Source organism: Nothoprocta perdicaria, unplaced genomic scaffold (genome assembly GCF_003342845.1).
Source record: "Nothoprocta perdicaria isolate Ctin4 unplaced genomic scaffold, notPer1 scaffold_50, whole genome shotgun sequence".
Classification (NCBI taxonomy): Eukaryota; Metazoa; Chordata; class Aves; order Tinamiformes; family Tinamidae; genus Nothoprocta; species Nothoprocta perdicaria.
Window position 1 is genome coordinate 405,234 of NW_020455755.1, and position 13,872 is coordinate 419,105.

The 13,872-nt window shown below is 60.6% G+C and overlaps 1 protein-coding gene across 2 annotated transcripts in view; it reads right to left on the bottom strand.

Annotated features, from left to right (window-relative positions):
- Window positions 1–240: 240 nt before the first annotated feature.
- Window positions 241–13,872, bottom strand: part of RAP1GAP2 (RAP1 GTPase activating protein 2) — a 24,930-nt gene continuing 11,298 nt past the window's right edge. The window contains exons 4-25 of one of the 2 annotated variants that reach the window (XM_026047982.1): window positions 10,888–10,978; window positions 8,552–8,587; window positions 8,013–8,057; window positions 7,531–7,563; window positions 7,160–7,369; window positions 6,888–6,991; window positions 6,462–6,540; window positions 6,143–6,196; window positions 5,718–5,801; window positions 4,702–4,802; window positions 4,192–4,321; window positions 3,955–4,110; window positions 3,608–3,679; window positions 3,060–3,146; window positions 2,808–2,942; window positions 2,477–2,614; window positions 2,272–2,390; window positions 1,929–2,042; window positions 1,520–1,637; window positions 1,320–1,443; window positions 372–451; window positions 241–267 (exon numbers count right to left, since the gene is read on the bottom strand). In XM_026047982.1, coding sequence (XP_025903767.1) covers window positions 259–267; window positions 372–451; window positions 1,320–1,443; window positions 1,520–1,637; window positions 1,929–2,042; window positions 2,272–2,390; window positions 2,477–2,614; window positions 2,808–2,942; window positions 3,060–3,146; window positions 3,608–3,679; window positions 3,955–4,110; window positions 4,192–4,321; window positions 4,702–4,802; window positions 5,718–5,801; window positions 6,143–6,196; window positions 6,462–6,540; window positions 6,888–6,991; window positions 7,160–7,369; window positions 7,531–7,563; window positions 8,013–8,057; window positions 8,552–8,587; window positions 10,888–10,978 — 2,119 coding nt within the window. In that variant the 3' untranslated portion in view covers window positions 241–258. The remainder of the gene's footprint in view (window positions 268–371; window positions 452–1,319; window positions 1,444–1,519; window positions 1,638–1,928; window positions 2,043–2,271; window positions 2,391–2,476; window positions 2,615–2,807; window positions 2,943–3,059; window positions 3,147–3,607; window positions 3,680–3,954; window positions 4,111–4,191; window positions 4,322–4,701; window positions 4,803–5,717; window positions 5,802–6,142; window positions 6,197–6,461; window positions 6,541–6,887; window positions 6,992–7,159; window positions 7,370–7,530; window positions 7,564–8,012; window positions 8,058–8,551; window positions 8,588–10,887; window positions 10,979–13,872) is intronic. The other variant, XM_026047983.1, reaches the window with a different exon arrangement.

The window sequence follows — 13,872 nt, forward strand, 5'->3', positions numbered from 1 at the left end:
TGGCGAGGAACCTCCCTGCAAAGGAGAGAGCAGCAGTGTCAGGGACCAGAAGCCTTGGGACCCCCCTGTTCAACACTGACCCCCCTCCCCTCCCCAATAACTTTTAGGGGCTTTTAAGATGTGTTTTTGATCACGTCTAATAACCGCTGCACTGCTATCTGCGTCAAGCATCTTTAAAAGTGTCCGACCTCGGCAGGGATGGATCGCTCGGCTGCGTGTGAACGCTCACCTTGGGAAAGCTCCCGGCTCTGCCTGCTGCTAGTGGCTCTGGAAAAGAAGCAGGGAGCGGGTGAGGTGAAGGAAGGAGCGAGCGGCCGCGGGGCCTCGCGCTCCTCCCCATCCCCACGGCCCAGCCCTGCGCGCGGACGCACCGTGCTGGAGCTGCAGTGGCTGAGCTTGTCGAAGCGAAACTTCAGGTTGGACCTCGGAGAGTTCCTGTTTTTCATATCTGCTGGAGGACGAGAGGGGCAAAAGAAGAACAAGCCCAGGGAGGCAGAGCACTTGTTTAAGCTACGCGGTCGACTGCTGCTAGAACAGCCGGCGGTCTGATAGACTGCCGGGAATGTTGTCAGTGTTTCGTCTGCTTTGGCTAAATGCTTGGCAAAATCTGTACATTAAATGTCTTTGATAGAATAAATGGAGGCTTAATTATAATATGCAATCTCTCTAATAGAAATGTCACTGAAAAGGCTACAACAAATGACTGAGCAGTGCACTGTATGAGTGGATTTCAATGTTCTTGGCAGGGGAAACACCAAATAAACACTTCAAACCTTACAGGGACTGCTTTACTACTTCAGATATCGCTAATCCAATAAGGCGGAGGGCTGGGAGTGCTGCACAGGGAAAGCCAAGCAGACTCTTTTTCAGCTCATTTTTTCTCCTAGATCATTCTCAATTACTTGCTCATTAGTGGTGAATTTGCAGCTGCCCGGCTGCTGGAGTCTGCAATGTGCCTCTGCAATCGAATCATGGCTCCTTGGAGCGGGCTCCGCGGTGCACAGGGAGACCAAGCCGCTGTGGTCGGCAGTGGGGAGAGGCAGGACGGGCAGCGCGGAGCAGTGCTGGGCTCAGTGGCCCAGGCCTATAAACCCTGCAGCTGTGATTCCAGGCCCAGGACTGCCTGCTCTGCCCTTGCACTTGTTTTGAGCAAATGGGCGCTACATTTGTGGGAATTAATAGTGCTCGAGGACCAGCTCAGAGGGCCAGAGAGGATAGGATGGCGAGGAGGATAGGGAGGAAGACAGGGAGGATGTAGAGGAAGCTGGGGATGGGCATGAGGAGGAAGAAGAGGAGCAGGAGCATTGGTTGGGACCCACCTGTGGGGCTGCGGCTCATGATGACAGGGGTGGCAGCAGCCCCGCCGGGGCTCTCGCCGCCGGGCGCCGCGCTGTAGACGAAGACGTCCTGCTTGAAGGGCGATGCAGTGGAGGGCTGGCTTCCCTGTGGGGCAGACACGGCTTGGACATGCGGGTCAGGCGCACAGCCCCGCGGCCCCCGCGCCGCTGCCCTCGCCTACCACGCTGTCGTACTCCTCCAGCGTCTCGCTCTCGCCTGCGGCACTGCTGAAGCTGCTCGTGCTGGAGGAGGAGCGCGAGATGTTGGAGCGCCCGTTCTCCCTCAGCTTGGCGAAGGGCCTAGGGGTGCACAGGGAGGAGCATCAGTGCAGGGCAGCGCTGGGACCTTGGGCACCCCGTGGGCATGTGGCAGGGCGAGCAGCGACACCCAGGACACAAGAGGGATCATGGCATGAAACGCAAGACCGTGCAGCCCCGCGGGGCCCAGGCAGTTCTGCCCGATGCTGCTCGTGGCCGAGGAGCATGCTCCCCATGCACTGGGCAGCAAAGGGGCCACGCGTGGAGCTCCACGGTCTGTCCTTGCCATGCAGGGCCATGCCCAGGCCCACGAGCCGCAGCCACCCAGCTCACCTCTCCCTGCTGGGGCAGATCTCAGGGGAGCTGGGGTTGGAGCAGGGCTCGGCCTTCGCGTCCTGCGCCGTGTGCACCGCGTCTGGCGTCCGCTGTGCTCCAGAGGTGCTGTCACTGCAAAGAGGTGACTGGTCACAGAGCTTGTAGCAGAGCCTCCACGTGCACAACCAAGCGCCCCTCTCATCCCAGCACCAAGTCACAGGGCTCTTTGCACACCCCTCCTGCACTTGGCTTGGGGAAAAGGGCCAAGGTGGCAGTGCCGACAAAGCGTAGGAGGGACCTGGTGGCTATGGGACCCCCACTGGCCACACCAGGCCCTCCCACCGGGGCACTGCAGATTTACCACCGCGTCCTGCCCTCCGGCTGGCTCTCAGACCCCGTGTGCAGGCGCGGGAAGAGCCCCGAGCGCCGCTTGATGGGGCTGCGGGACGGGTTCTTGGTGGTGGCCACGGGCACTGGGGGCTGGCGAGAGAGCAGAGCAGAGCAGTGGGGTCAGCGGGAGCCGGGCCAGACCCCACACGGCCACTCCCGCACACGGGGACACTCACAGAGAACGTGGCCTTGGTGACCTCGGTGCTGTTGTGGGTGATGCCGCCGCTGAGGCTGCCAGGGATACCGCCGCTGTGGTGCCGCCTCTGGCTGCCCACCATGGTCTCCATGGAGTGGCTGCGCACGCGGATGGCGCGCTGCGCGGCGGGCACAGCGCAGCACCGCCTCAGCACGGGGCCGCCGAGCCGGGGACAGCGCCCGCGTGCCCGGCGGCTCAGGCGAGAGTGGCACCCGCCGCGTGGGCACGGCAGCCAAACCCCGACTGCTCCGCGGCGCCTCCCACCAGCACCTCCCGCGGCCCCAGGAGCGGCCGCTGCTCTCGCTGCCCACCTTGAAGGACTCCAGGAAGCCGCCGTGGCCGCCATTCTCCAGCTTGTCCTCCTCGGGCCCCAGGCCCAGCATGGCCTGCGTGTGCCCATGCAGCTCGTCATGCAGGTTGTCCAGCAGTGCCGCGCGGGTCCGGTCCTGTGCCACAAGGTTCCTGGTGCACGCGGGCAGGCGGGCAGCCTGCGGCACGGAGCTCCGTGCTGCCCGCGCGGCCCTGGCGCGGTGGCGGGACGGGGAGGGATGTGACTCCTTTACCTCCAGCTTGGCGAACTTGTCCGACTTGCAGCAGGCGTTCTCGGCGTTGATGAGCTTGGTGAGCAGGAACTCCCTGAACTCGGGGCTCTGTGGGGGAGCACAGCAAGCTCGAGACCCAGCGGCCACTCCAGTGCTCTGAAGCACAAACCTACAGATCCTGAGTCCAACTGGAGCACCCAGCCACCCCTTGGACGCGGGAAGCAGCCGCTGTGCTGGCTTCTGCCTGGCAAACCCCAGCCCCGTTCAGCAGGTAGATCGTGGTGCCTCCGCCTCTCCCACTGCAGAGGGGCAGGCCAGCGGCTCCAACACCACGAGCATGGGATGCGGGAAGCGCCTCGCTCCTGCTCCTGCGGGGCCTGGGTATCCAGTGCAAGGCTGGAAACGGAATGCTGATGCTGCCAGCTCTGCACAGGGCAGCAGTGTTCAGTTCTTTAAGCAAAGCTGGATATTCCAGGCTGTCCCTCTTCCTTCCCAGGACATATAGCAAAGTCTCCTGGCACCCCTTTGCCCTGCGTGTGAGCGGGAGCGCGTGGCCCATCGGGTCTCACCTTGTGGAACACAGGCGGGCTGGGCAGCGGGGGCCCGAACGAGGGCACATCCTCTCGCGCCGTCACCGACACCTGTGGGGCCGAGGGAAGGGTCTGTGCAGGAGGGCAGGATGCAGAGCTCCTGGCACCGAGCTGCTCACTGCTCACGTCCACCCGGTGGCACCCAGGTGCAGAGGGGCTGCAGACCCACACAGCGGCTCTGCACAGTCCCTGCCCCGTCTCGCTGCCATGCACGCCCCTTGCAGCAGAGCCTCGAGCCCATCATGGGCAGTTGCAAATCCCCAGGGTGCCTGGGTCTGCCCGAGCGGGGAGGTGGCTCCAGCGCCCCGCGTCCCCAGCACCCCTACCCTGTAGGAGGGGCTCTCAGCCTGGGGGTTCTCCAGCTGCACCACGACGTAGGCGTGCAGGAAGTTGGAGGCAATCATGTCCGGCACGAACGGCGTGTTCTCCTCTTGGAAGATGAGCGCCACGATGTCGTTGCCTATGTGCCGCTTCCTCTGCAACTGGGCGGGGAGCGGAGATGTTGGATTTGGGAAGGAGGCTCCAACATCCCCCCAGGAGCCCCACTTCCCATGGCCACCTACCTGCTGCGTGTCACCCTCGGTGAAGGGCAGTTTTGTGGAGACGTGGAACATGATCTCCCTGTCCCGGAAAGTGGTGAACACCGACTCGGCACCAGTCTGCCCGTGGCTGACGTCCAGCCCCCCGCGGAAGCTGCCGCAGTGGGGGGAAGGGGTTGTGTGAGTGAGCAGCCAGCGAGCACCGCTCTGCCCTAGCAGGGAACCAGCAGGGAGAACATGGGGGAAAGCAGCACTGGGGTGATAGAGGTGGGCGCAGAGCTGCCCTGAGGGCTGGGGGCACAGAGCGGCCAGCACTGCCCGTGCTGGTGCCCGGGCTGCAGTAGGGGCAGACTCCGAAACCCAACAGCTCCACAGTTCCTGACGTGCCAGGAACCAGGCTCCAGCTGTTTCCAGCTGCATCCGCTCAGGCTGACCCTGCGCTCAGCAGCGCCACCGGCCGCTGTGTTCATGCAGTGGAGCTGCTACCTACTGCACGATGGGTGTCTGCAACATCGTACTTGTCGCTGCACCTACCCCTTGAAGTCCTGCAGGGTGATGGTGTCCCCAAGCAAACTCAGGAAGTTCTTGAAGGCAGGACTCTCATTGTTGTTTCCAAACAGCTCTTCCTCCAGGGTCTGCAGAGAGGACAGCCATAAAGCATGAAAGAAAGAAGTGCTAGAAACGATTTTCCAACAGGATTGCTACACAAAGAACAACATGTTTACATAATGTTCGTAGGAAACACACCTCTTGGTTTGCCTGGTGCTGCATATGTACCAGACTCATCCCTACACAGGGATAACAGACCCCAAGCAGAAGAGCTGGTTCCTGAACAGCCTCAGTGCTGAGCATGGAAATGTTCGGAACGGGCCCCAAACCTGCCCCAGGTGAGGGCTGCACAACCCTCTTGGCAAGACCGACCCAGCCACCCAGCGCTGGGCTTCCGGGAGCAGCGTCCAGCCAGGAGAAAGGTACCCGGGCAAGCCATGGCTGGCATCCAAACACAGGTTAATACTTCCTTGGAAAAATTCAGTCTTAATCTTCCTCTCTGAGGTACAGTTCAGAACAGAGACCTGACTGTGGTCTTGCATTAGTTACTCAATTGGATATAAAACACAACGTGTGAAGATAATGTGAACGCCTGTCAGAACAAACCCTCAGAAATTATCAGATTCATCTGTCTCTCCGCTTCTCCTCTGAAGCTCCCGAGCTAATGAAAGCCTTTCCAGCAAACACATGTCCTCATAGCCCGCAGTCTTATAAGACCAATCGAAGTGTTTGACTCTCTAAACATACAGCTGATTAAAATATCGCGGTTGCTAAAATGCATTTGCGCATCCATGTCTCCCGCAGCAGCCTCTGGGCTCATTTACATACTGATTTTTCAGTGTCATCATTTTTAATGAGACAGGGAAACATCCAAGGAAGAGGATGCCCAGTACCACAATGCGTTGCACGGGGGAAAACTAGTGCCAGGTGCAGGTTTCCACATCCAGGCTCTCGCCCGATCTGCAAGGAGGCTCTGGCTCAAGGATGCACGTGACCCTCACCTGCCGGAACTTCTGATAGATGACACCAAACTTGAAGGTGTTGTTGACCTCATGCTCATCATAGGACACGATCATCTGGGATGCCTGGAAGGGCAAAGTGTGAGTGGTTTCATTTGCAGGTCACCACGTGGAAACCCCCATAAGCCAAACATCTTTGGGGCCACGGTCCCAAAGCACCCAAGGACCAGAGACAGCAGGAGAGTCACACTAGTATAACCAGCCTTGGGAGGATGCACTCATGGGCAGAAACACAAGGAAACCCAGAGAATGCTAATCACCTTTCCCACATTCTCAGTGAAAAGGCATGGATTTTTGGGTGCAAACAGGTGCAGCTGCACTGCAGCATCGTGGCTGCGAGGGACAGGACAGACGGACACCGTGGGGCTGGGAGGGCAGCGCAAGCCTGGCCCGACGCGTTGACTCACCTTGGGGTACAGCACCGGGTTGAACTTCAGCCCCGAGGCGTCGTCACAGAAAGCCTGGGTGAAAGGAGCCACGGTGGGCACAAGGCCACGGGTCTGGACCCCCACAGCCGCCCCCAGACCATCCTTGACCGCAATGGGGCAGCCAGACCAGCACCAGGGTGGTTGGGATGCTGCTCACAAGGGTCAGTCCTCGTGAAGGCGCTGGCTGCAACAAGCCTGGGATGCCCCGATTTCCACGGGCCACGGCCGGGCCGGGCGAGGAAGATGCTGCAGCGCAGGGCCAGGGGCAGGACAGAGTGGGGAGAGAGCAGCGTCTCACCTTGGCGATCTGTGGGATGCTGGGAAGCTTGCTGAACCCGGCCAGGGGGATGCGCTCGTGCAGCGTCTTCACCTTGGACCTGGCACGGAGGAACAGAAACGTGTTCCATGGACCAGTCGCGCTTCCTGGCCACCGCGCACGCCAACCCGCGGATCGGGGCGCCGGGCAGAGTCGCGGCTCCCCTCGCGCCGCGGGGCACAGCGAGGGACAGGGCCGTAGCACCCTGCCCTCGGGGCGCCTGCGCGCCTGTCGGAGTCGTTATCAGGCACCCACAATGCAGAGCAGCCCAGTACGGCGCACCAGCGGATATCAGGGCTCCCCACCCGCTCCGTGCAGGAGGCACCGCGAGCTGCCGTCCCCGCCGGCCAGCCCAGCGCTTGCCAAGAGCAGCGCTTCTGTTCAACTCCCAGCTATTTTTCACCATACCTGAGTATAATCCTTAAATACTCAGTGCCATCTGCCTCTTCACACTTAATAGAAAGGATCAGATTTCCCAGACTGCTGGCTGTGCAATAAAAATTTAAATGATCCTAAAAATAGAGGAGTCGTGTTAACAGCGCAACAAGGAGCTTGCCAATGGCGAAACCACGCGGGACGCGGGTGCACAGCAGCCTTGCTTGCCGCGCTGGGATTTGCTGGTGCCACTCCCGGCCTGGGGATGCGGTTCAGGGCGCCCGTGGATCAGGCCCAGGACCCACCTTGCCCAAGAAGTGCCTGCGATAGGCCCGGGCCTCCCCCTTGCACTCCAGCCTGTAGCCGCTGGCACTGGGACTCACACCCTCCTCCTCCTCCTCGCAGACGCTGCTGTCAGATGACGTGGGGGTGCCCAGGTTTTCGGGGTCTTCGATCCAGTACCCGCCAAACTGGGGCAGGATGACGAGGGGGTATGGGCCCCCCTTCTCAATGACCTGCAACGCGAGGTGCCCTGAGCCGGCTGGAAGCACCAGTGTCCGCGGAGCGCGCGCCCGGCCGCAGACCCGGCACGGTGCAGCTGCGACGTGCTCCACGCAGCTCGCCCGGGCAGCAGGAGCGCCACACTGCTCCTTGCCAGCACCGCTTCTGCACCCACCTCCTCGATGCTGGGGTACGGGATGTAGTCCTCCTGCAGAAAGAGGGAGAAGAGCCAGGTGACCCCCTGCTCCCACTACCGGGGGGAAGCGCCTCCCCACTGCCTTTTGCCCATGACCCTCCTGCTCTAACCCATTTGCTGCTTTTCTTAAATGCAGGGTCAAATCACCTCATCCTGCACCACCCAAGGAACTTGTGGAGCTCATTTTAAAATTCTCATCCTGACATACAAAAAACAATGATTTTACATGGCTTGCCATGGAAATACTGGGTCTGACACAAAGCCGGATTAGGGATTTACATTCACCACTATCTTATCTTTGCATTTAATCAGTCTGGTTTCTAGATAACACCCAAATCCTTTTTTTAGGCCTTTTAGTGACTGCCTTTGACTAGACACATTCAAGCCCTGACTCCTGGGGATTACAAGAGAGAGGGAGGGGGCACAGAGAAGATCTGCCCGAGAAGCAGATCTCAACTGACCTTATGCTTTTGGTTTCCAGCTCTCTGTTCTTCCAGTTTTGGTGCCTGTTTGAAGCAAACCAGTAGATTGACTGATTTAGATGTTCTCAAGAGCAGAGACAAAGCCCCAGCAACATGAGGGCATAGGGAACCCCCCAGAAGTGAGGGATGCAGAGGGTCCCGGGCTGCCCCCCAAGCCCCTCCACCAGCAGCAGCAGCATCAGAGCGCCCCAGGGCATGTGGGAGGCGCAGGGTGAGAGGCAGCACTTCTGCTGGAAAACACCTCCGAGCAGCCTGGAATAAGTCCAAGGAGAAAGCCTGGAAGAGCTGCGCTGCAGCCTAGTCTGGGGCATGTCTGTGTGACGTATCATAAATCTGAATTGGAAAGTATCTCCCAGGACCCTTCTTGGTGGGAAGCACTTTGCTCTGGTGTTCTCGGGGAAGCGCAGCATGTGCTGCACGAGTGCGAGTTCCTCCTGGCACTCACACCCGGAGCATCTCCGCCTGCTCTGGAAAGGCCCTTGTGAGCGCACAGACTGCAGCAATGTGTTAGCGCTCACCTGCATTTTTTCCAGCATTTCGAAGAATTCTGCAGACTGGAAGAGAAGAGAGAGGAAGCGCTCGTTGGCGGCTGCGGTTGGGCTCCGAGCTGCCCGGCCCCGCGGCAGCCCCAGCACAGCTTGATCATCGCACACTGCGCCCGCCACTCGGAGCTCTGCCGGAGCCACTTCCCTAATGGCTCCTTAACTGCTTTTTTATTATTATTATTATTATTTGTAATCACATCAGCCTTGGTGCCGAGCCAGCATGAGCCCTTGGATCCCTCCTGCTCCGGGGCTGTTTCAGTGCCTGCCGGTCCCGCTCGGCAGCTGCGTGCGGGGACGCTGAGTCACCCGGCGCAGGGCGCAGCCGGCACTGCCGGCACTGCCGGCGCCACGGCCGCTGCGCTGGGTGCATCTGGCCTGGGCAGCGGCTGCCCACGCCTCGGCCACGTGGCTCGTCCTGGCCACGCGAGGCAGCACCGCGGCGCTGCGGGCTGAGCCCCGCATAGAGCCCTGCTCTAGAGAGGGCTCCCTCAACGGAGCTTTTAAACAGCCCCTAAACAGCACGAAATTCCCAAATAAAAAGAGAAGATAGGATCAAAGGAGGGGATGGAGCAAAGGGCAGCTGCAAGACCCACCCATTCCCTGCTCTGCAGCGGCCACGCAGGACAAGCCCAGCACTGGCACCTCCAAGCAGTGCCTGGCCCAGCTGTGCCCAGCTCTCTGCGCGCAGGGAAGCGGAGCTGGGCACTGGAGAGGCCCGTCCTGATGGGCAGCTCGCTGCCGGGCCTGGCTGGGCTGTTCAAACAGCCTTCAGGTCCCATTCTGACCTCAGCCGGAATCCAGCCAGCAAAACCGCATGGCCAGGCCTCCCCCGTCACACTCTCCAGTAGGAGATGGGCACACAAAGTCAGTGGAGCAGCCCTGTTGTCCCTATGGACTCCCAAGCTCATCTAGTTGCCCCTAAAGCCAAATCTATGGGCAATAGGAGTTTTAGTAATAGCAGAGAAGACAACAACAGCCCTGTGATGCTCAGGGGGAGCAATGTCACCCCCACGTTCTCAACCCAGCACTTCCACCAGCAGCTCAGAAACGCAAAGACAGAATCAGCAGCTCGCGCGCTGTCCTGCAGGATCCACTGCTGTGGGCACCTGTCCCAGGACATCCCCACGGGATCCCAGCTTCACCCCACTGAGTGCCAAGAGCAGCTGGAGGCAGCGGGTTCTGTGTGCCAGGAGCAGCTCTGTGTAGAAGAGGAACATGGGCAGCAGGTGCCCACTTTGGTGCTTCCCAGTATGAGGGAAGAGGGAAACAGCAGGAGGGCAGAACAGCAGGGGCCGGCGCACACTTACCAGGAGACCCCTACAGAAATCCATGGCTCTCTCCGTGCCCGCCTGCGCGGTGGCCGGGATGGCTGCGCTGCATCACGTCCTGCTGCCCGCCCCGCGGCCCGGGTTAATGTTTGGCCAAGGGCGGCCCGGCCGCGAGGCGGCTCAGGAGGCTGCGGCCCAAACAGGTTGTGCAGGAAGCGGCCCAGGACATGGGCAGGAGAGCGGCGATCCTGTCTGGCACCACAGCAGCCCTGGGGCCCCCGCGAGGCTCCTGCGCCCGGTGCCAAGCGGCAGCCGAACACCCACCTGCACAGCTCCAGCAGGGAGCCCAGCACTGCCGGCTATCACGGGGCCGCTGCCTCCGCCAGCCGCAATGGGACTGCAGAACGAGGCCCCAAGGCTGGTACCCCTTTGTCCGGGGAGGCTGGAGCCCTTCCCAAGGGGCTCTGAAGCCCCAGATCCTGTGGGAGCAGCCAGGAGCCCTGGCCAGAGGCTGCAGAGGTGCCACTGCCACCACGGGATGTGACGGGCTGGGCTGGCGCAGGGAGCAGCTGCGTCCCCCGCCCGGTGCTTTGCTCAATACAGCAGCCCTGTCTCCCATCTCCCTGCTGAGGGATCGGGCACCGCGGCCAGGGTGGCAGCAGGCCCGGCCACACATCTGCACCAGCAGCAGCCCAGGACGGCTGAGCCCTGCGCGCCTGCAGACAAGCGGGGCCGGCGCTGCCCGCTCCTGAGGGCGGCGCCTGGGGAGGATGAGGCACTTGGCACAGGGCTGGCAATGCCAGTAGGCAGGAGGCATCGCGGCAGCACCTGCCACAGCCTCACAGCGTCCCCAAGCTCAGGTGCAGGTAGTAAGCATGGGCTGACCTGCGGGATGCAGGTAAATTCCCCAAAGCCTGGGCAAACCCCAGTAAACTAACTGCAAACAGGGCAAATGCAAGTGCTGCTGCCTGCGGATCCTGCAGCAGGGGAGCAGCGGTGCCGCAGCGGACAGGAGCACCGGCATCCACCATGTGCACCTACCTTCATGGTGGCGGGGGCGGTGAGTGGCGGCGAAAGGGGCCGGTCCCGCTCCGACACGGGGCCATCCGCGCTGCCCAGCAGCTCCTGCTTCCTACAAAACAGAGATGTGTCACCTTCCCATGTCACCTTCCCACTCTAGGGACTGCCATGCGCTGCTGCCAGAGCACAGGTCTTAGGGAGTGCTAAAAGGCAGGGCACGCGCCAAGGTGGAAGGGGATGTGGGAAGCAAAGGCTCAGGTGGCTGCCTGACAGCCCCACTGCCAGATCCCCACGGTGAGGGTTGCACCCACGTGGCCAGGGTGGAAACACCGCGTCCGGCAACGACGCGGTGCCCAGGGCAGCGTGCAGGGTGTGGGTGCCAGGCGTGGGGTGACTGGGGGTGATGGCACTTGCTGCGTTGCAGCAGTGCCAGGTGCCAAGCGCTCCGCATTGAGTGGCACTGCCACAATGCGGCCGTGCAAACCTGCGACGGCAGCAGCGCCGCACAGGGGCCCGTGGTTACTCCCTGCTGTAGCTAATTGCTTTGGCTAATGAAGCTCCCGTTGCTGGCGGACTTTGATCCCACCTGCTGGAGTGCGTGCAGCTGCAGCAGTGCTGGGGACGGTGCTACCTGCCTGGCCCTACCTCTGCCATTCCCACTACCCCGCGCAGCCCGGCCGCTCGCTTTGCAGCACAGGGAGGTGAGCACAGAGCCCTTCTGATGGATTTCACTATTTGCCCTGGTGGGATGCTGGAGCACAGCTCACCCGGAGCAAAGCCCTGGCTCTGCACTGCTTCCCTTAACCTCCAGCTTGCAGCTCCATCACATGGAGCTGCACAGCCACCTCGCAGGCACAAAATGTATCAGACTTTAATGCGTAGATTAAAGTTATGGGGACGCACACAAATAATTCAATCTGCTCCGGTGAGTCTAGGGTTTGTATCAGGTTGCCATAGCATCATCTCCCAAGCGTTATAAAACCACTCGCGCAGCAGCGTGGCCCTGTCATGTGCGGGTCCTTCACTCAGGCCGAGCTCAGGGACCGGGGCACCGTCATGTCTCTTCCCCGATGGGCATCACCTCACAGCCCCTTGCTCAGCCCTGTGCATACCCAGCACTAGCATCTCACGTACTCGCAGGGCGCCAGCTCTGCGGGCAACACGGAGTGAGTGCAGACAGCAGCTCCCTGGACGCATCCCCGTCAGGTGGAGAAGGCAAAGTCACCGGCAAGGACAGACGCTGGGATTCTTGCAGGAAGCTCGGTACTCACCAGCGTGCGCCTGCCCATGCACAGCCCCGCTTCCATCACACTCACCAGGAGGAAGCAGAGCCCTGCACGGAGCAAGGTGACATCTGAGCGCAAAGGCTCCACGGTGCCGGAGCAGGCACTGCGAGCAGAGCACGGAGCAGCATGGCCACCGCGCAGCGCACGGGAGCTGTAGGTCACAGCCACCTGCCCAGAACGGCGGTTGTGAGCTGGAACCTGGATTTTCCCCCATTCCCCGAGGACTTCCCCTTTGGTCTCCTTAAAAAAGCAAGACTTGATAAAAATCTGTTTCTGCCATTTTTTTTGTGTTTCATTTACCAACTTTGCTTTCCACCCTCCTTTCCAGAGAAGGAAATTTGTGCTCCCCTCAGCCCTCGGACAGAGCAGCCAGGGCCCCGTGCGCTTCCTTTCCAGCAGCATGGATCATGGAGAAGCACAACCCAAGGACTAACCCAGGGACCTGGGCAGCCACTTCTGAGTTCAGCCTGCCACTGCTGCTGAGCCGGTGTCCCCGACGGGCGCAGAAGCGACACCACGGTGAAGGCCACGCTCCCCTCAAGCACCAAAGCCAGGGGCACAGGGAGGCCTCAGGCTGCTCCAGAGCAAACCCAAATCCTGGTCCTGCGAGAGCCGATAGGGCTTTTTAAGTCAATTCCAAGCAGCACAAAGACTTTGCTCCGGATGCTCCCCTGAAGGGTTGGTTTTTCTCCACCAAGTGGGCAGAGGCGAATAGTCCATGGCACAGAGTGGGTTCAGGGAAGGCTTCATAAGAAAGGTTCAAACCACCAACTTTCCCTTAATTTGTTTTCTTCTTTTTTTTTTCATAAAAGTCCAATTAAATAAGAAAAAGCAGAAATAACCGATAAGAACCCCTGAAGCTGCAGTAATCACACTGCTTTCACACTGGATAGGAGGTATGCACACCACCAACATTTGGGTACATATTTCTTACTATTTTTAACAACAAAGTTGCCAGAGCATCACACTCCCAGGGGAAAGGGAACTCGCTGACCGAGAACGCACCAAATAAATCAGAGCAGTGCAAATCTCTGAAGCAAATGGAAACTCACAGCAATAAGCAGGAGGGGGAAAAAAATCAGGAGCTGCACACAACAGATGCCAGCTAGCACAATATTGCAAACAGGCTATTTCCTCCAAACGCGGAGTTGAACATGAAGTACAGTCCGCAGCTTAGTCAATGAAAGCTGAAACCATTTGTCAGCTGTTCCCGGCGCAGAGACAAAGCTGTCGGCCGCATCCAGGCCGCTCTGAGCACCGCAATCCGGGGGGGAAGCGCTGCCCGGGTGCCCGGGCTGCCCACAGGGCTGGGGCGGCTCCGAGGATGCAGCCAGGGCAGGGGCGCACAGCGAGGCAGGGCTCTGAGCGCGTCCCCTCGCCCCGTGCTCGGCTTTAGAGAGCGTTGCCTGCCCGCCAGCAGCAGAGCCCTCCAAGGGCAGCAGGGCAACAGGAGTCACCACCACTGCTAGACCCTGCTCGCCCCAGACACTGCTCCGGCCATCGCTGGTGCGAAAGGCACCAAGGAGGTTTTTTTAAAAAAAAAAAGCAAAGGAAGAAGAAGGCAGGAGGAAGCAGAGGACGGCGCGGTTACCTTTTCTCCTTGCGCTGCCGGCGGGAGCGGTGCAGCAGGCCGATGAGCAGCACGGCGGCGCGGATGCCGGCGCGGCGGGAGCGCAGCGCGGCGCCCGGCCGAGACATCGTCCCCGCGGCGGCGGCTCCC